At 48.9% G+C, this 21,984-nt stretch overlaps 1 protein-coding gene across 1 annotated transcript; it reads left to right on the plus strand.

Annotated features, from left to right (window-relative positions):
• Window positions 1-275: 275 nt before the first annotated feature.
• LOC132836224 (NF-kappa-B inhibitor epsilon-like) lies at window positions 276-20,250 on the plus strand. Its single transcript, XM_060855553.1, has 6 exons — window positions 276-694; window positions 9,029-9,131; window positions 14,929-15,175; window positions 15,719-15,807; window positions 16,655-16,903; window positions 19,115-20,250. The coding sequence occupies exons 1-6, from the start codon at window positions 411-413 to the stop codon at window positions 19,169-19,171; spliced, it is 1,029 nt and encodes a 342-aa protein (XP_060711536.1). The 5' UTR covers window positions 276-410; the 3' UTR covers window positions 19,172-20,250.
• Window positions 20,251-21,984: the final 1,734 nt, after the last annotated feature.

Genomic DNA, 21,984 nt, shown 5'->3' on the forward strand with positions numbered 1-21,984 from the left:
CGGCGAAATCCTGAACCGCTGTGCTCTTCCAGCACCACTGATCCAGGATCTGGTTTCCAGCGTCTGCGGTCATTGTTTTTACCCCGCTGTTGGGACTATAGCCTGGGGTTGTGTGTGAATTATTAAATGAAGTCACTGCTGGTTGCAGTGAAGTTGTTTGTTATTAGGGGTGTGTGGTTTGCAGTGAGTTAATCCTAAAGGAGGCAGGTTTGTGGTACAGTCAGTGCATTAAAGGGGAGGGCAGGCTGCCTTTGCCTTTAAGTGTGTAGCCAGCCCAGAGGAGGAGGGTCTGAAGGACAGAGAGTTGCAGGCTGTGAAGGCTGGAGTTGTGTCAGTTTGAGGAAAGAGGACAAGTCTCTCAAAGCCTGCTCCTGGTGATAGATAGATAAACATTAAAGCCCCCCTGAGGAATGGCAGTGAGCCCAGGCGGGGACACCAAGGGCCTGCAGCTCCCTGACTCCCAGTGTGACTCTGGCCTGGATGGGGAGCTGAGCCTGGGCCTGGAGCCGGCCCCAGGGGCGGCCCCCGGCCCTCAGTGCGGGCCCTCCGGGGAGGACAGCTGCGACTCGGCCTACGCCTCGGATCTGCTGGAGACGTTCGGCGCCCGCTGCTCGCTGGGCTCGGCCGGGGGTCAGGCCCCGGGCCCTGAGGCTCCCTTCGACCCCTGGGCCTACCTCAGCGAGGAGGGGGACACGTAAGTGGTGCACTTTGACCCTCACCCCTGACCCTCGCACCACCCTCACCCCTGACCCTCACCTCTGACCCTTGCACCACCTTCACCCCTGACCCTCACACCACCCTCACCCCTGACCCTCGCACCACCCTCACCCCTGACCCTCGCACCACCCTCACCCCTGACCCTCACACCACCCTCACCCCTGAACCTCACCCCTGACCCCTGCACCACCCTCACCCCTGACCCCTGCACCACCCTCACCCCTGACCCTCGCACCACCCTCACCCCTGAACCTCACCCCTGAACCTCACCCCTGAACCTCACCCCTGAACCTCACCCCTGACCCTCGCACCACCCTCACCCCGACCCTCGCACCACCCTCACCCCCACCCCTGAACCTCACCCCTGACCCTCACACCACCCTCATCCTCACCCCTGACCCTCGCACCACCCTCACCCCGACCCTCGCACCACCCTCACCCCCACCCCTGAACCTCACCCCTGACCCTCACACCACCCTCATCCTCACCCCTGACCCTCACACCACCCTCACCCTCACCCTCGCACCACCCTCACCCCTGACCCTCGCACCACCCTCACCCTCACCCCTGACCCTCGCACCACCCTCACCCTGACACCATTTCTATGCCCCTTCCCCCCTTCTCTCTTTCCCCCCCTGCCTCCCCTTCCTTCTCTCTCCCTCCTTCTCTTTCTCTCTCTCTCTTCCCCCTCGACCACCTCCTCTCTCCTTGTCCCCCAGGGGTGGGGGAACAGAGTACAGCAAGTTCCCACCAACAGCATTCTGTGACCCAGCATTTACAGGAGGGGTTCAGTGTGTTTATATTTAGATTGAGTTACAGACTGGAATCTAATCAAATAATTCGGGTGTTTATAGAGTAAATTACAATCTGGAATCTAATTGAGGAGTTCAGAGGCTTTATATACAGAATAACAGACAACCGTGAATGAATAAAGTCTGGAACCTAAGTGAGGGGTTCAGGGTGTTTATATATAGGAGTAAAGTTTGGAATCTAATTGAGGGGTTTGGAGTGGTTTATATGTAGAATAACAGATACCTGGGAGTGAGTAAACTCTGGAATCTACTCGAGGGATTCTATGTGGCTTTTATATAAAATAGCAAATATCTGGGAGTGATATACAGACTGGAATCTAATTGAGGAGTTTGGAGTGGTTTATATATAGAATAACAGATACCCAGGCTTGATTTACAGACTGGAATCAGGTCGAGGTGCTTGGATTTAGCTTTGTACAAGCTCTTGGAATGGAACAGCATGAAGACGTTCAGCCCTTGAGCTGATCCTATCATTCAGGTGGATTAGAGTGTGCAGAGATTAAATAGTTTTGAGGAATAAATATTGAGGCCGGACGATGGGGACATCCCTATCGCACTTGCAGTAGTTTCTGTGGGGTTTTTTCTATCTAGCTGAGCAGCCAGCTGAGGCTTTGTGTTGTCTGGACAGTGGGTGCTGGAAGTATGTATGGATTGTGTAAGTCAGGAGTTAACCCATGACTTACTGTCTTGGAGGCAAGACTAGTGTGACAGGGCTGACGTGCAGGATGGTGAAGGTGTGAAATGTGGAGCTGCTGGGGTTGGGTGGTTTCGGGGTGGGGTCTGGGGACTTTGCCACAGAAACCGAGGCATTTCCACCCCCTCTAACCGAACGGAAATCCCAGAGCCGTTTCTCTCACAGTCGCGTCACACCCTCCTCCCCAGGCAGAGGGGTAGTGAAGGTAATGCCACCTCATGCATGACCGGTGCTGATGGCCAACCCAAGATAGGCAAGGGCACACGACAAGGCTATTCAGCCTGCTGCTCCCGGGCTAGCTCTCTGCAAGAGCAGCTTGGCCCATCCCACACCTGCCTCCTCTCGTTGCAGCCCTGTGTACTTGCTCAGGCTTTTATCCAATTCTCTTTAGAAGGTTTCAGTCAAACCTGACTCCCTCATGCTGTTGGTGTGACCCTCAGCTGGTCGCTGTGTGAATTTTTGTGCTGGTGTTCCGACTGCTTCGTTTGTCAATCACTGTGTCCCCTGCTCTTCGAATCACACACACACACACACACACACACACACACACACACACACACACACACACACCTCCCTCCCATCCTATGTCGACTCTAACCCAACCTCTCCCCACATGTAGACAGTGTGGTAAAGAAGCACACATGCCTTCATTGCTCAGACCACTGAGTATAGGAGTTGGGACGTCATAGTTGAGGTTGTATAGGAAGTTGGTGAGGCTCTTCTGAAGTACTGTGTCCAGTTGGGTCCCCCTTCTATAGAAAGGACATCATTAAATTGGAGAGGGTTCAGAAAAGATTTACCAGGACTTTACCAGGATTGGAGGGTTTGAGTTATAAGAAGAGGCTAGAATTTTTTAGATTAGATTACTTACAGTGTGGAAACAGGCCCTTCGGCCCAACAAGTCCACACCGACCCGCTGAAGCGACAACCCACCCATACCCCTACATATACCCCTTACCTAACACTACGGGCAATTTAGCATGGCCAATTCACCTGACCCGCACATCTTTGGACTGTGGGAGGAAACCGGAGCACCCGGAGGAAACCCACGCAGACACGGGGAGAACGTGCAAACTCCACACAGTCAGTCGCCTGAGGCGGGAATTGAACCCAGGTCCCTGGCGCTGTGAGGCAGCAGTGCTAACCACTGTGCCACCGTGCCGCCCCAAATCTTTTGTGCTGGAGCATAAGAGGTTGAAGGATGACTTTATACAGGTTTATAAAATCATAAGGGGAAATATTCATTCCTGATGAAGAGCGTGTGCTTGAAACATAGACTCTCCTGTTCCTCGGATACTACCTGACCAGCTGTGCTTTTCCAGCACCACACCTTTTGACCATGAGGGGCATATATAAGATGAAGAGCCAAGCTCTTTTCCCGAGGGTGGGGAAGTGCAAAACTAGGGGGCATATTTTAAAGGTGAGAGGATAAAGATTTAAAAGGGACCCGAGGGGCAATTTTTTTCACACAGAGGGTGGTTTGTATATGGAATGAACTGCCGAAGGAACTGCAGGTATAGTTACATTTAAAAGACATTTGGATAAGTACTCGAATAGGAAATGTTTAGAGGAATATGGGCCAAATGCAGACAAGTGGAACTAGTTTAGTTTGGGAAACAGAGCGTGGATGGTTTGGAGTGAAGGGTCGGTTTTTGTGCTGTATGACACTGTGACCTCTCTCAGACCTCCTCCCAACTCCCTCTCCTTCAAGGAGGACCTAGTTTCTCTAATCTATCCATGTCACTGGAATCCCTGCCATTCTTGTAAAACTCCTTGTATTCGTACCTTCCTTCCTAAACTGTGTTGTAGGTATTGGACACAACGAACACTCCAGGGCACTAGTTGGCCTGTTAGTCCATTGACCCTAAGTTGCGGTGTTGATTTTCACATTGAATGAGAGACCATTGCTACAACTTTAAGTGCTGTACAGTACTGGCTAATTCCGTGTTTATAAATTGACACAAAGACATTCCTTTTTTAAATCAGGGTTTATGGTAGCTGAATTTTCATTGGTCTAGAAGTATTGTGACGATCAGCTTGGTGTATCGCACTCCCCTTTGGAAAGTCCCTATAAAACCCTGTGCACTAGCACCAACACGGGTTTTGCTGTCCGATTTGTTCAGAGCTGAAATTTAATGAGCTTAATAAACTCAGTACATCATGGGGATCATTTTGATGTACCACGCTTCATATCAGAAAGCTTTCAGTAGAGCTCCACAAAAAACATGTCACTAACCACTCACATGCACAGACAACTGTGATTCTATCCCCCTTTCTCTCTCACACACACATACACATGCACTCTCTTTCAAACACATGCCTGTTTCCCCTCCCCGCAAACGCGTACACTCCCCCACTCTCTCTCAAACATACCCGTGTTCACTCACACACATGCTTTGTCTCTCTCTCTCACACACACACACTCTCACTCACACACACACACACGGATAGACGTGCACACATGCACTCTCTCTCCCTCACACCTGTGTGCACAAGTGTTTACTCTCATATAGACTCTCTCACACGCTCCAACTCTCTCCCAGGCAGATACACACCCTCTCTCCCTCTCTCACATGCTCCCTATCTCTCTCATCCCTTTGTCTCACCTATGTGCGCAAATGTTCACTCACATACCCATGCAATGTCTCTCACACCTACACACAACTCCTCCATTTCTTTAAGATCTAGATTCAGAGTGTAAACGAAACAAGGGTGATGTGAGGAGAACCTTTTTTCAATCAGTGAGTAATCATTGAATCCCTGCAGTGTGGTGGCAGGCCATCAAGCCCATAGCAATCCTCCCAAGTGCATGCCACCCAAAGAGACCCCCCACCCAACCATCCCTATTGCTATAAGTCTGCATTTCCCATGGCTAACCTGCACATCCCTGGGCACTATGGGACAATTTAGCACGGCCAATCCACCCTAACCTGCACATCCCTGGGCACTATGGGACAATTTAGCACTGACAATCCATCCTAACCTGCACATCCCTGGGCACTATGGAACAATTTAGCACGGCCAGTCCACCCTAACCTGCACATCCCTGGGCACTATGGGACAATTTAGCATGGCCAATCCACCCTAACCTGCACATCCCTGGGCACTATGGGGCAATTTAGCACGGCCAGTCCACCCTAACCTGCACATCCCTGGGCACTATGGGGCAATTTAGCACGGCCAGTCCACCCTAACCTGCACATCCCTGGGCACTATGGGACAATTTAGCACGGCCAATCCACCCTAACCTGCACATCCCTGGGCACTATGGGGCAATTTAGCACGGCCAATCCACCCTAACCTGCACATCCCTGGGCACTATGGGACAATTTAGCACGGCCAATCCACCCTAACCTGCACATCCCTGGGCACTATGGGACAATTTAGCACGGCCAATCCACCCTAACCTGCACATCCCTGGGCACTATGGGACAATTTAGCACGGCCAATCCACCCTAACCTGCACATCTTTGGACTGTGGGAGGAAACTTTGGGAGAACATGCAAGCTCCACAGAGCAGGGTCACTGGAGTTTGAAAACTCCACATTAGGGCCTGGGATGCACTGCCTGGAAATGTGGGAGAGACAGGTTCAATGGAGGCATTCGAGAGGGGCATCAGATGAGTATTGGATAGTAATGATGTGCAGGGGTGTGGGGAGGAGGTGGGAGATTGGTGCTAATGGATAGAACCGGACTAGATAACTGAGCTGGTGCAGCCACGATGGGCCGAATGGCCTCCTTCTACACCTTAATAATTCTATAATTGATGTCTGACTAGCATTTGATGAAGGTTTTTTCCGGACTGTGTTTAGACCGTCTTAGTCTGACCCTGTGGAAATAATTTGAGCGTGTGAGGATTCCTGACCCTTGGCATGCTATCCCAGACTCCAGTTCTACACATTCAGCCCTGCTCTGTGTGAAGAGGATCCTTTCAGCTAATTGTCCCGGTGATGAGTTGAATTTCACAAACCCCACCTCCCAAAGTAGAGGAGTCACACAATGGCAAGCGTTGGGAAAGGGGGAACTGGATGTCTGCACTTCTGATGGGCATAGGTTTAAGGTGAGAGGGGAAAGATTCAAAAGGGACTCGAGGGGCAACATTTTCACGCAGAAGGTGGTACGTGCATGGAACGAGCTGCCAGAGGAAGTGGGTGGGGGCTGGTACGGTTACAACATTTAAAAGGCATCTGGACAGGCAGGGTCCATGCCGTACGGCTGCATAAAGGGGGAGAATTTGCGCAGCCTTATAGGAGTGAGGGAGAATTTGGTGTGTGTGCTTTTGGGATGTGGGTGAAAAATGGAAGTGGGTGACTGTCTCTGTCTCTGAATTGAGATCAGGATGGTGCTTCTAGATGAGGGCATGGGGGTATCAGTATCAATGCCCCTCCGCTCTCCCTCTCGCAAGTAGCTCCCGACACCATCTACATTGGTTCCAGCACAACCTGGGTGACTCCATTCCCTTGTGCCTTTGGCTGTATCACCAGGGAGAGAGCATCCCCCTGCCTGCCCTGCACCCCCACCCCCAACCCCCATTGGCAGGCCATTTGGCCCATTTCACTTGCTCCAATACAGGCACATTGATGAATGATCCAGAGCCCCAGGCCTATACTTGATGGACAAGGGTTCAAATCTCACTACAACAGCAGCAAGAATTTAAGTTCAGTGAATGCCTTATGGATTTGCAAGTTGGTGACCACGACAGCTTGCCTGATGGCATTTAGGGAAGGAAGTGGGGACAAGCCAGGAAAACCAACATCCTGTGAAAGAATTTTGTTTAAAAATTCCAGGGATTTTACATTATTTTTGGTTTTGCATCTCCGCTCGGTTGTGGGCAGTGTTCCAAGTGTCTGAAATTAGTCCCAGTCTACATTTCCCTTTTTCTTTGTTTGGACCTGTCTCCCCGATTATCGGGAAGTACCATTCCAGATCCAGCCCTCTCGCCCTCCCGTCCAACTTGCTCACCAACCTTCCTCATCCTTGGTTCCTTGATTCCCCCCTCTCTGATTCTGTGACCTCCTCCAGCCTTAAAGCTCTCCAGGATTTCTGCCTTTCTCTCAGCCCAGTTCTCCGGTATTCCACCCTCGCTGTCGATTCCCATCGCTTCACCATCAGCAGCCTGGGGGACCCCGAGGTCAGAGTTGCCTCCCTCAACCTCTCCGCATCTCCTCCTCCTTTATCCCCACATAACCCCCAAATCTCCATCTCTCTTCCAAATTGTCTCCTCCACCCCCCCACCCCCACCCAATCTGCCTTTCTCTCTTCGGTTTAACACTGATTCGTTTTAAAACTGTGCGTGCGTTTGGTCACCTTTCTGTGATGCCATCCTGTGAATCTCGGAGGTCAATTGCTGTTTGATGTTCTCTCCAGTGAGGCGATCCGTGATGTTCTCCCAGTTTTAAAAGTGCCATATGAATGCAGGTTCTTGTTGGAAACCTGAAGATCTGGTGGTCTTTTCACAGACACCCCTCCAGGATGGGGCAGGAGAGAGAGAGATTGGGGCAGAAGGTTAGCCCAAACATTGACCGCGGGGTAAGGGGGCTGTTTCCAATGTTCTGATTCATGGCTCCAAGCGGAGAATGGCCAATCCCTGACATCGGGAGGCAGTGGGGGGATGGTCCCATCCTTGATTCCTGGAGAGGGAGTGGAGGATGGTTTGATTCTTAACCCCTGAGAGGAAGGATGGTTTGATCTTTGACCCAGAGCAGGGGTTGAGTTACAGAGGATGATTCTTGGCCTGGGGTAGGTGGAGGATGGTTTGATCCTTTGTCCCCAGAGAAGGGGTGGTGGATGGTTTGATCCTTTGTCCCCAGAGAAGGGGTGGAGGATGGTTTGATCCTTAGTCCCCAGAGAAGGGGTGGAAGATGGTTTGATCCTTTGTCCCCAGAGAAGGGGTGGTGGATGGTTTGATCCTTAGTCCCCAGAGAAGGGGTGGTGGATGGTTTGATCCTTAGTCCCCAGAGAAGGGGTGGTGGATGGTTTGATCCTTTGTCCCCAGAGAAGGAGGTGGTGGATGGCTTGGAATGTGACCAGGAAGTGGGCAGAGTGTGGGGGCAGGGCAAGGAGTTACAATTTGTGAAATAGAGGGGGAAGGACAGTCCGATCCTTGCCATGGGGTACAGAGGGTGTCTCAGTTCCTGATGCAGGTGTAGGTTATACTCAAACTCTCAAGCTTTGGGCTGGACATTGTGGGAGAGTCAAGTCCTTGATCGTGGTGGGGAGGATGGTGGAGGTGGTCTGATCCTTGTGGAAGGAGGCACTGGTGATGTCCCAGTCTGGAACTTCCAGGAGAGAGTAGGGAATGGTCTATTCCTGGAGCCCAGCATTGGGGTTGGTTCCTATTCTGCACTCTGTGGGTGGGGGTATGGCCTAATTCTTGACCAGTGGGTGTGCGAAGGTCTGTTCTTGACTCAGCGTGCCCCTGATGTTTGGAGGTGGCGGGGGGTACGGTGAGAGGTGTCCAAACCCCTCGTTCTGGGCTGACGGCACCCGAAGTTGGGTTATGCTTAGCAGGGAGAGGAAGCCACTGAGGAGAACCCAATCCCTCTTTGGAATCTCGGGATAACAGAAGATTCCAAATGAGGCCAAGGGGCGAACGGGGAAGTAGGAGAGAATGAGGACAGTTCTTGGTTTGGGTGCCACGAAGGACAGGGAGGCTGGCACCCGGGAACGAGGAGGGAGTGGGAGAGACTGGCAACAGACGCTGGCCTGGCGCGGGACAGGAGAGTCTTGGTGCCAGGTTGCTGGATGTCCCTCATGGATGTGGGATGTCCTGATCCTTGACCCCCTCCATCTCTGTGTCTTCCAGGTTCCTCCATCTCTGCATCATTCACGAGGCTGAGGCCTTAGCCCTGGCATTCATTGACCAGTCACCGCTGGAGTATCTGAACTGGCAGAATGACCTCTTTCAGGTAGGCAGTGAATGCTTCCCAAGGAATGGGTGGTGGGCAGGGGTGGCTCTCCACGTGGGTGGGGGGGCTGACTGAGACACTTGGTGATATGCCGGCACTTAGCTTGTGTCTGTCTGCGTCAATGTATTTAGCTGCCCAGATTACCTCGAGAGCTGAAGAGGTGCCAAACACTAATTTGGTACACAGCACAATCCTATGATTGATCTGCTAATGGGTGAAGGATAAACCCTACCATAACACCCAGGGGTCTGCATGGCTCATCTCCTGACTGTCCAGTAGGAACTCTCCTCTTGATTTGAGTCATCATTAAGCTACTCTCTGTCATCCAAACCCAAAAGCTCATGATCTTTCTTGTAAATCTGCCCCTCCTTGTTTTAAGTAAACATTCGTCTCCGATTTCAGCAGAGTACAAGACCATCGTTTCACCATTAAATCTCTTCTGGTACATTGATACATCATTCACCAAACAACATTGCCTCAAGCTCTCATTCTGCTATTTCCAAACATGCTCGCGCTGCCACGTTCCCCCTTCAGCCCTGTACCAATCCCCAAACTAATCCCACTGCCCCACTCTCCCCATAGCCCTGTATCAATCCCCAAAGTAATCCCACTGCCCCACTCTCCCCATAGCTCTGTATCAATCCCCAAACTAATCCCACTGCCCCACTCTCCCCATAGCCCTGTATCGATCCCCAAACTAATCCCACTGTCTCACACTCTCCCCATAGCCCTGTATCAATCCCCAAACTAATTCCACTGCACAACCCTCTCCCCATAGCCCAGTATTAATCTCAAAAGTACTCTTACTGCTTGGATATCCTCTATAACTATGTATCACTGGTTTAACTATTAGCTGTAGGACAGAGGGGGACTCTCTCTCTGACCTGAGTTAGATGCTTCTAGGTTTAACTTCAACTCCCAGACCCGAACACAACCCGGGAGCGCCGCGCTGTCGGCGGGTGGGCGCTGAGGGAGCGCCGCGCTGTCGGAGGGTCAGTACTAAACACAGCACTGAAAGAGGAGGCAGCAAGTTTAGAAAGGATTCAGAGAGCGGGTAGGGGCTTCATTCTGAACTCAATGCCAAGAGTGGCTGAGTATGAAAAATCGAACTGGTGGCTGGAGGGAGGGAATGAGATTTCTGAGACGCAGGCACCAGTTTAGGGTAATGGATGGGGACTGATAATCCTCACAGGGAGACCTGCTCATGGGTGGGTTAAACTCACTTGTCAGTGGAAGGGGAAGTTGAGGGGTAACCCAAGATGGAAGAATAGCTAGTTACCAGATAAAAGAGAATAGAAAACAGGAGAAACCAATCTGAGCATTTAGCATGCCTCAACTGATGTTTAAAAAGACAAGAGGCATTATACCTGAAAACACACAGCATTCAGAACAAGATAGACAACCTAACGGCACAAATAGAGGTAAATGGATATGATACAAATACCATTACAGAAACAAGGCTCAATGATGACCAAGACAGGGAACTGTTGAAGGACATTCTACATTGAGCGATGTCAGACAAGTGGGGGGTGAAATTGTGCTGATGGAAAGAGATGAGAGTCAACATTAGTGAGGGAGGATCTCGGATCAAAAGCATAATGTTTGGGTGAAGCAATGTGCACCCTTGGTGTCCCTGGAGAGGCAGCATGCAAAGCTCACCGTCACAGTTTGAGGCCTTTCGAGAGCGGTGGGCATCATCACCCCAGACCTCATTATGTTGATATTGTAAGTTTCTGTTTGGTCGTGAAAGTTTCCATTCACCATCAGTTTGCATTTTGTTTGGGGCTGTTTCGTCCAAACCTTCCTTTGGGGGAATAAAGAGATTAGCAAGGGGTAGCAGACATTGGCTGGGCTTATTTCCAGATCACCCAATAGCAGTGGCTGTGTTGGGGTATGGTATAAATCAGGAGTAGAAACATGTGTATAAAAAGCAACAGTTATCATAGTCATAGAGATGTACAGCACCGACACCAGGCCCTTCGGTCCAACTCATCCATACTGACCAGATATCCAAAATTAATCTAGTCCCAATTGCCAGCACTTGGCCCGTATCCCTCTAAACCCTTCCTAATCATGTCCCCATCCAGATGCCTTTTTAAATGTTGTCATTGTACCAGCCTCTGTCACTTCCTCTGGCAGCTCATTCCACACACGCACCACCCTCTGCATGACAATGTCGCCCCCCTCACCTTAAACCTTTCCCCTCTAGTTTTAGACACCCCTGCCCTGGGAGAAAAGACCTTGACTATTCACCCTATCCATGCTCCTCATGATCTTATAAACGTTTCTAAGGTCACCCCACAGCCTCCACCACTCCATATCCCTAGTCTATTCAGCCTCTGTCTGTAGCTCAAACCCTCCAACCCTGGCAACATCTTCGTAAATCTTTTCTAAGCCCTCATCAGTTTAACAAAAGTCTTTCCAATAGCAGGGAGACCAGAATTGAATGCAGTATTCCAAAAGTGGGTGACTTCAATCTGCATTTGGGCTGGGTAAACGAATTGAACAGTAAAGGTGCGCAGAATTAGTTTCTGGAGTGACTGAGGGATGATTTGCTGGAGCAGTATGTCAAGGAACGAATTAAATTACAAGCTATTTTGGTTCTAGTGTTATGTACATAGAAAGGGCTAATTCACAATTGGGATGAGTAACCACAATGTGATTAAAATTTTACATTAAGTTTGGAAATGAGGTAATTCAGTTTGAACAAAGGGGGATCATGAGGGCATGAGTCATAAATCGGCCAAGCTAGATTGGGAAAAATATATTAAAAGGCATGACTGTATGTAAGTAACTGATTAGTCTTGTCAGAACTATCAGATGCCTTGCAGCAACTTTACATTTCTTCACAAAAGATCAATCAACTGTGGTTGACTAAGGAAGTTAGGGATTGTACAAGGTGACAAGGAAGGTCTTCTACGGTGGCCAGAAGCAGTAACAACGTGGAGGAGGGAGAGGTTCATAGAATGCAGCAAAGGAGGATCCAGAAACCGATAAAGAAAGGAAGAATGACAAATACAATCTGGCAAAAAAATTAAAAATGGACTGTAAAAGCTTCTACAGGATGTAAAAAGGAAATGTGGAATCAGGAGAATTTATAACGGGGGAATCGAGAAGCTGCAGAGGATACAAGAAAGCTCCCAGAATTTGAGATCCAAATGACTAGAGAGAATGAGTTGAAAGAAATGAGTATGAGTAGGAAGGTGGTACTTAGGGAAATTAATGGGACTGAAAGTTGATAAGCCCCTCGCACCTGATGGCCGACATCCCAGAGTCAAAAGTGTGGGTCTGGAAAAGCACAGCTGGTCAGGCAATATCCAACGAGGAGGAGAGTCAACGTTTTGGGCATAAGCTCTTCATCAGGCATGTGGGGGAGGCCCGAGGGGGTTTGGGAGATAAATGGGAGGGGCTGGGGCTGGGGTGAAGGTAGCTTGGAAGGCAATAGGTTGATGAAGGTGGGGGTGATGACGATAGGTCAGAGTGGAGGCTGCAGTGGATAGGTGGCAAGGAAAATGGAGAGGTAGGACAGCTCAGGAGGGTGGTGCCAAGTTGGAGGGTTGGATCTGGGATAAGATGCCAAGCCCACCTCCCCCTCCCATTTATCTCTCAGCCCCCTTGGGGGTCCCCCCATGTTTCTGATGAAGAGCTAATGCCCAAAACGTCGACTCTCCTGCTCCTCGGATGCTGCCTGACCTGCTGTGCTTTTCCAGCACCACACTTTTTGACCCTGATCTCTAGCATCTGCAGTCCTCACTTTCTCTTCCAAGCCAAAATGTTGAAGAAGGTGGCTGTTGAGAGTTGTTGCAAAAGTTCCATAGATTCTGGAAGGAATCTTGCAGATTAGAAGCTTGCAAATGTCACCCTAATATTTAAGAAAGCAGCGAGGAAATAAAAGACGGACTTACAGACTGTTTGTCCTTACACGAGGCGTAGGGAATACACGATGTGATAAATGAACACGTGGATAAGAAATGATCTGATTGAGCATAGTCAGCATAGATTTGAGAAGGGAAAGTTATGTTTGACAAACTTGTTGAGTTTTTTTTCTGGATGTTACTAATGTAATTGATAAAGGCGAATTGATGGATGTACTATATTTTGGATTTTTGAGAAGGCTTTTGATAAAAGTCCCCTACAGGAGGTTGGTTAGAGTATTTGATTTAGGAGATGATATATTGACGTAACCTCTTGGCTAACAGAGTAGCAATAAAGACTCATTGGCAGGCCGGGACTGGTGGGATACTGTAAGGATCAGCACTCCTACCAGTTCATGGCTTATATCAATCATTTGGACATAGGGACCAAATGTGAAATTACCAGAATTGCAGATGATACAAAACCAAGTGGGAGTGTGAGGAAAGTGTCAAATGTTTTCGGGAGGATTTTGGAAAGGCTTGCTGATTAGGCAAAACATGGCAGATGGAATATAATGTGGAATCATGTGTGGTTATCCACTTTGGCAGGAAAAACAGATGTGCAGAGTATTTCTCAAATGGTGAGAGGTTGCAAAGTGTAGATCTACAAAGGCACCTTGTTGATAAATCACTGAAAGCTAACATGCAAGTGTGCTGAGCTATTAGAATGACCAATGCTGGCCTTTATCACAAGAGGATTTGAGTACAGGAGCAATCGTATAACTAACGTGTTTCAATTGTATAGGAGCTTAGTTAGACCATACCTGGAGTCCTGTGTTCAGTTTTGGTCTCCTTGTCTCAGGAAAGTCATTATTCTCCGAGGAAGTACAACAAAGGTTCACCAGACTTGTTCCCAGGAGATGGGGTAAAGATTAACTTGTGGTAATTTACACACTACATTGTACAGGACTTTGGTGAGGCCTCTTCTGGAGTACTGCGTCCAGTTCTGGTCGCCCCTGTTATCGGAAAGATATTATTAAATTGGAGAGAGTTCAGAAAAGATTTACCAGGATGTTGCAAGGACTGGAGGGTTTGAGTTATAAGGATAGACTGGGACTGTTTCCACTGGAGTATCAGAGGTTGAGGGGTGACCTTTGTAGAAGTTTATAAAATCATGAGAGGCGTAGATAAGGTGAATAGGAATGGTCTTTTCCCCAGGGTGGATGAGTTCAAAACTAGAGGGCATACTTTATAGGTGAGGAGAAAGATTTAAAAGAGACCTATGGGGCAATCTTTTTCACACTGGCTGATTCGTATGTGGAATGAACTGCTGGAGGAAGTGGTAGATTCAGGTACAGTTATGACATTTAAGAAGCATCTGGATGGGTATGTGCATAGGAAGGGTTTAGAGGGATATAGGCCAAATACAGGCAAGTGGGACTAGTTTAGTTTGGGGAAACTTGGGACGAGTTAGACCAAAGGGTCAGTTTCCCTACCATATATGTATGATTATAAACCAGGCCTGTATTCTCTAGAGACTTGAAGAATGAGAGGTGATCCCAGTAAAACCTTGCAAAATGTTTAAAGGGTTAGAAGGGGAGATGCAGGTCAGATGTTTCTCTTGGTCTGGAGTCTAGAACCGGGGGACACAATTTAAAACTAAGAACGACGCCATCTCAGACCGCGATGAGGAGAAATATTGAGAGGATGGTGAACCTGTGGAAATCTCTCCCACAGAGGAGACTTGGCCTTTGAAAGGCTCAAAGCAGAGGTTGATAAATTATTGATTATCAGCAGCGTTATGGCACAGCGTGGGGAAAGGCTCTAGGGCAATAACGGCCGACTCGTTTCCTGTGAAACACTCCATTATTGCAACCATGTTCCGCTTGTGTGCTAGCTACGTGCTAACGTTGCACTAAACCAGTGTTTGTTCTGAATTTCAGACGCCCCTGCATTTGGCCATGTACACGCGCCAGACGAAGATAGTGCGGCAACTAGTTTTGAAGGGAGTGGACACCGAGCTACAGGATCGTAACGGAAACACCGCACTGCACCTGGCCTGCCAGTACAGCCTGGAGGAGTGTGTGCCGGTCCTTACAAAGCCTGTCACAGCCAAAGAGCATGCCTTGTTTGGATTTGACACCCCCAGCCCCCTGGGACCTCGGAACCTTGAGAGACATAACTGGCAAGGTGCGGGCCTTTGAGAAAAGCAGTCCCTTTGCCACAAAATCCAACCAGTCACGTTCCACACTCGGTGCGGGCAGATTAGAGAGCAAGAGAGAATGTGGTGGCTTCATTGATAGTATGCTCAACTCCCAAGTCACAAGGTTCTGGGTTCAAATTGTGAAGGACAAAACTATAGGCAAAGCTGCCCGCAGGAATGCTGCACTGTCAGAGGTACTGTCTCTTGGATGAGACATTAAACCAGTGATCGCGTCTATCTGGCAGGGGCGCAATTTGATCTTGAGCGAGAGCACAACCCATGTCTGTCCACTGATCCTCAGCTTGAGAAACTGTTTAAAAATGGAATGTAGGTTACCTGGCTGTCATTCTTTGTGGGATCTTGCACATATTGGGATATGTTGCTGAGATAGAGCTGGTACATGCTGGTGGAGAGGTTCTTCTCTTAATTTATCCTGTGAAAAAAGAGTGAACTCAGGTGACATTGGGTGGGGGGAATACTTGAAGCGAACTGTGTCCCACCTTCTAACTGAATGATCTCTCTTCCTGCAGGTTTGACCTGTTTGCACCTGGCAGTTCTATATAGGAATGATGTGATGGTGGACTACCTGCTGTCTTCAGGAGCAAGAGTCAATACACAGGTCAAACACTGCCCTATGACTCCAGTTACCAACCTTCGGCATACCAAATCACGGGCACATATGCATACAGACGCGTATACACACACACATACATACACATATGTGCATATATATGCAGTGACGCACATACACATGTGTGCGCGCACATATACAGACATGAGCATACTTGCACATGTATACAGTGGCATACATGCGCATATCCACAGAAATTTTGTAGTTTTATTGGCTAGATTTCTTGGTTCAGCTCCCTGACCAAAGTCAAGGGGAGACCCTCCTCTCAATCCCCATTCCACAGGCTGTACTGCTGCAGACACAGATGCGTTGCCTGCAATCAGGGCAGGTTCTTAACACAGCCCCAGTACCCACGTCGCTCACTCGTACTGAGTAGTAGCGGACAGTCCTGAAATACCGAACTTTGGCCAATGCCTTTCGGTTAATTGAAGTCTCACCTCGTGCAGCACTCTCCTTGGAACTGGCTGGAGATTTCACTCTGTCCGTCTGTCATTCCGTCCCCATGCCAGAGTTAACAGCAACTCACTAGGAGTAGGACTTGATGTGACTCTGGGATGGAGAGGGCTAACTGTGAAGAGGTCCAGTCAGTCCCGTTGTTCAGTTTAAGGGGAACCGATAGTAATCCTTTATTAAGGAGCACATATAAACTGGCATCACCGATGACACTGGCTGTGGTTGAGAGCTGTGAGACTGAGCACAAACTCTCTGCCTAGCTCCGTTCCAGTCTCACCAGCTGACTGGCAACCGTGGTTGAGTTGAGTGGGGTGGGGAATGTCATCCTATCCTCAATCTTAATTCTTTGACCCCCCCCCCTCTGTCTCTCTTCGGTTGGCAGGAGTCAACGAGTGGACGGACTGCCTTGCATCTGGCGGTGGAGCTAGGGGAGTTGGGGCTGGTGACGCGGCTGCTGCGAGCTGGAGGTGAAGTGGACGCTCCCATGTACAACGGCTGCACTCCCCTCCACCTGGCGGTGGGGCGGCTAGACGCTGGCATCGCTGTTGCCCTCTGCCAGGCCGGTGCCAACCCGCTGCTGCCCAACCTGGAGGAGGACACCCCGCTGGACCTTGCCAGCAACAACGGCAACGTACGTGACTTCTTCCCGGTGTGGGGCGGGGAAATGAAGGGATTTATTATGGACCAGCTCTGACCCCTCCCCTAAAAACATTTCGAGAAGACCCTAATTTTTCGAGTTGCTTTAAGCAGGTGTATAGTGGATATTCCAGGAGTGATGCAGCTGGGCAAAACCCCTCGGTTTTAAACAAAGCAGAATTTACTTACAGAGTACCAAATGAAAGAGAATAGAATAACTTAACCATCTGAAAACCCAACAGACTGTCCCACCTTTCATGCTGCTGTTCCGAATTCCTGCAACAATCCCTATAAACCCCGCCCCCCCCCCCCCCACCTTGGAAAAAAGGTAAATTTTAACACCAGTTCTTCCCAGAAGGATTGTGCAGAGAGAGAGAGAGAGGATCAGCATGGAGCTGTTTCTTCGGGTTCAGCAGCTTCTCTGGGTTCCCAGCTCAAATTTGACTAGCTGCTGCAAACAAAACCAGCCACACTGCTCAAACCAAAGCTGAGCTGAGAGAACTGGGCACGCCCCTTTCAATGTGCAAGTGTTCTTTTTTTAAAAAACCTTTGAAAGCCTTTTATCTGAGGCAGTATCTGTTATCTATCAACAAATTGGCCCTAAACCCCCTCCCCCCCCCACACACACACACACACACAAACCAGACACCCCGGAACCTCTGCATTTACAACCCCTCTCGGGGTGAGAAAATGACCAAGGACAGAATAACCTTGTCAAAGGAGCAGCATTGCCACAGATTGGTGGTGCCATGAAATTTGCCCGCACAAAGAAATATGCAGCGAGTAATTAGGAAGGCATGGAAACTGGGAGTATGGGTTTAAAGAATTTGGTGAGACCACGACTGTAATATCATGTCCGCAGTATGAAATCCTTCCACATCAAAGGAGGGCTATATTTGCATCAGAACCAATAGTTCATGAGATCGGTCCCTGGTGCGAGGGGACCCTTTAGTAACAACGGGGTTCTGCCTGGTTAAATTGGTTAAGAGCTTAGAAGAATGGAAAGCGATTGTGTAGAGACGTACAAGATTGTGAAGAGGTTTGACAGGGTCGACACTGGGAGATTGACTCCCCGTCCTGGTCAGGGAACCTAAGAAATAGTTGAGGGAAGGGAGGCACAGTCTCGGAATTAGGCCCTGATTGTATAGGAGCAGGAGGAGGAGAAAAGGCTTCCCTCGAGGGATTGGGAATCTTTGGAGTTTTGTAGTATCTTCACCGTTAGCACCAGGCAGGTGGATTTATTTTGGTCTCTTGGGGAATCAAGGGACATGAGATTGATGCAGAAGATTTCATCGAAATGGTGTAGCATCATCAATGGACCATTATTTATTCCATTCTCCACAATTTGTAAAATACTGCCATGTTCTGTCCAGTATCAGAAAGAGTGAAGATGAGTGTCTGGAACACTACCGGGTAATCGAATTGTTGTTTTTGAAACAATTCTTCAAATCAGGTTGAACTGAGAGAAACTTTCTTTTGGTGAGGAAATCACAGGGTGACATAGTGGCTCTGGTTAGCACTGCAACTTCATAGTGCTGGGGCTCAGGGTTCGATTCCACCCTCAGGTGTGGACTGTCTGTGTGGAGTTTGCATGTTCTCCCCGTGTCTGCATGGATTTCCTCTCACAGTCCAAAGATGTGCAAGTTAGGAGGATTGGCCGTGCTAAAATCGTCAATAGTGTCCAGAGATGTGTAGGCTAGGTGGATTAGCTGTGGGAAATATGAGGATACGGTTGGGGGTGGATCTCTGCAGAAATGTTCATCAGAGAGTCAGTGTGGAGTTGAAGGGCCAAATGGCCCTGCTGCATTGTGAGGGTTCAATGATCTGGAGCTCTATCACAGCGCCCCACACCCCCCCGCCCAAAAAAGAGAGAGGCTTTGCACAATGGGGGAGATGAGGGTGGGTATTGGTAAATATGTACCTTCAAGATCATGTTTTTGTGAAAGGTACCAAAAGGGTTACAGTGTGACATTTGTCACATGAATAGGAAGGGTTTAGAGGGATATGGGCCAAGTGCTGGCAAATGGGACTGGATTAGGTTAGGATATCTGGTCGGAAAGGACGAGTTTGACTAAAGGCTATCTTTCCGTGATGTACACCTGTATGCCCAAGCCACAAAGAACGAAACAGGCTTGGGGGGAGGGGAACAGAAGAGCCTCTACCTGCTTTGTCAGAAAGCTAACACGTTGTCCCTCTTTTTCTTCAGGTGCTTGACCTGTGCCCATTCGACGATGTGAGACTCCTGGGGCAGCCAGTGGTGTGACAGAACAGGACTTTGTACGTGATGTGACCAAACAGCGAAGTCCGAAGGGTGGGGGTGGTGATAAGGACCTGATCTCCCAGTGGATGGGAGGCCCTCATAGCGTGGGACCCTCTTCCCCTGCATTTTCACCCCTACCCCCATCCCTGCCCCCTCCAACACCTGCTGTGGTGGGGGGTGGTGAATGTCCAGTCTCACCCGACTCCTTGCATCCTGAGTCTGTTACCTCAGAAACCGAAGGGTGCAGTTTCGTCCCTGGCCAGGCATGTAGCAGGAGGGAGTGACCCCATGGATATAAAGGAATCCACATTACGTTGGGGACAATATTTCTGGAGAAGACCTGCTTTCGTGACTGATGTTGAGCTGGAATCTATATATTTCTTGGAGTGAAGTGCGTTAAATTTTAGCAATGTTGCTCCGAGCTGCGATCTCCTCCAGTATTGCGATTACCCGGTCAGCACCCTCCCCATACTTTAATCTTCCCCTTCTCTTCCCCCCCCCCCCAGCAAGACACAAGACCAAACAAATGCCTTTAAAATCCCAACCAGTCCTCTGGTTCAGACCGTTCCAGAGGCATGAGTCTGCAAACCAGCCTGGCAGTGCCACTGGTAACAAGGTGGGCGCATTGCTGGCAGAGGTGCGGTGATTTGGTTAAGCTGAGTGTCTGCCTGAACCCTTTGGTGGAGATTAACGGTGCCTCTACACAATTTGAAGGGCTGAATGACCCCTTCCCCCCCGCCCCCCCCATGTTGGCATGACTCTTGGTGGGGAGGTTGGTGTGGAGAAAGACCGGGAGGAGTTCTCGCCAGTGCCTTTGGAGCCAAAACTTCGCTGAAAAATAATTTATTTGATATTTATGACGAGTGTTGTTCCTGTGAGCTTCCTGCGTGTGAATTGGCTGCTGTGCTTCCTGCATTTCAACAGTCACCAGGCTTCAAAACTGTAAAGCACTTTGCGATGCCCTGAGGTGGTGACAGTTGTTAAATAAATGAGGTCTCTTTCTTCCAGCTCTCCATTTGCACCCAAATTGCTGAGTGCTTTCGGAGCACTTTTATTTTTACATAATAAAGACATTGAAAAAACTCGCGTTGTCTGCGTGGTTCACCCAAACACTTCAGGGAGTTTTGCCTTTCCCCTGGTTCGGACTGAGTTTTCAAATCAGAGAAGCAGATCTTTATCGTGCAGGGACAGAGAGCCCTCTATTCGAGTCCATAAATCTTTAAAGGTGACAGGGAAAAGCGATGTTTGAGAAAGCATGTGGGATCCTCACTTGTGACGGACAGACCAGGGACAGCAAACAGTGCATTAGCCTGCAAAATGCTGGACAGAATTCACTCGGTGCGGTGACCAGTGAGATACCAGTAATCTCAAGTGAATAGAAATAGTAAGATATTACTCCTCCTATTACGGAACATATCTCCACTGTCCTTGCTGCTGATTGGTTCACTAGATAGGCTGCAAAAGCAACCAGGAAGGGATGATGGGTTAAGGAGCTGCAACAACAGAAAAGGAGGCTGCAGAGGTCCTCACCTGTTAACAAAGCAAAACTCAGTGGTTAGCACTGCTGCCTCACAACGCCAGCGACCCGGATTTGATTTCTCCCTCACGCGACTTTATGCGCGTGGATGCAGGTGGGACTAGATTGGGTTGGGATATCTGGTCAGCATAGGGTTGGACCGAAGGGTCTGTTCCCATGCTGTACATCTAGAGTCATAGAGATATACAACGTGGAAACAGACCCTTTGGTCCAACTTGTCCATACTTACCAGATATCCTAAAATAATCTAGTCCCACCTACCAGCACCTGGCCCATATCCCTCTAAACCCTTCATATTCACATACCTGTTCAGGTGCCTTTTAAATGTTGCAATTGTACCAGCTTCCATCGCCTCCTCCAGCAGCTCATTCCATACATGTGCCACCCTCTGTGTGCAAAGGTTGCCCCTTAGGTCCCTTTTATATCTTTCCCCTCTCACCCTAAACCTATGCCCTCTAGATGTGCAGGTTAGGTGCATGGACTGTGCTAAGTTGCCCCATCATGTCCAGGCATGTGTGGGCTAGGTGGAGTACCCGTGGGGGATTTCAGGGCTACAGGATGGGGTGGGATGCTGTTCAGAGGGTCAGTGTGATAAATATGCCAAGTTGCTTCCACAACAGAGATTCTGTGATTCTAATTGGGAACCAGGAATACTTGAAAGCATCATGCCAACGATATCCATGCAAATGAAATGTGGAATCTGGAGCTTAAGCCTGCATCTGTCAGGAGTCATCATATAGAGAAAAATCTAGAGGATGCTGTTGTAATGGACACTGTGAATTATTAAATTTAAATCTGATGTTAAGATCCTGAAATGCAGTAAATGAGGTTGCAAATACCTGGTTAAAACGTTCCAGCTAAGTGCATATGCAATAGAAGTGCATTAGCTGTATTCTCAACAGCTTGGGAAGACGTGTTCAGACTTTGTGTCAGTGTTATTTTGAAAGAATAACTTTTGTTAGCCAATGTTTGTTATAACAACTTCCAATCCTGTGCTGTCCAGGAAATGAATGCATCCTTTTGTGTTGTGGTTTTAAGTTAAATGGGGAATTAATCATTACTGAGGATATTGTTAAGTTTTCTAATTCTGTTTCTATGTGAGTCCAAATACCTGTGAATCAACTAAACACAAGATTGTCACTATGTGACTGCACCACCCAGTAGGTGAATCAGTGAGAATGAGAAAGGAGCTCCTGAAAACCAAACCATAGTTCTTGAAAATCAGACAGAGCTCTGAAGAGCAGTCAAAAATAAAATGTTTACCTGATTGATAGAGGAA

This window comes from Hemiscyllium ocellatum, chromosome 46 (assembly GCF_020745735.1).
Source record: "Hemiscyllium ocellatum isolate sHemOce1 chromosome 46, sHemOce1.pat.X.cur, whole genome shotgun sequence".
NCBI classification, from domain to species: domain Eukaryota; kingdom Metazoa; phylum Chordata; class Chondrichthyes; order Orectolobiformes; family Hemiscylliidae; genus Hemiscyllium; species Hemiscyllium ocellatum.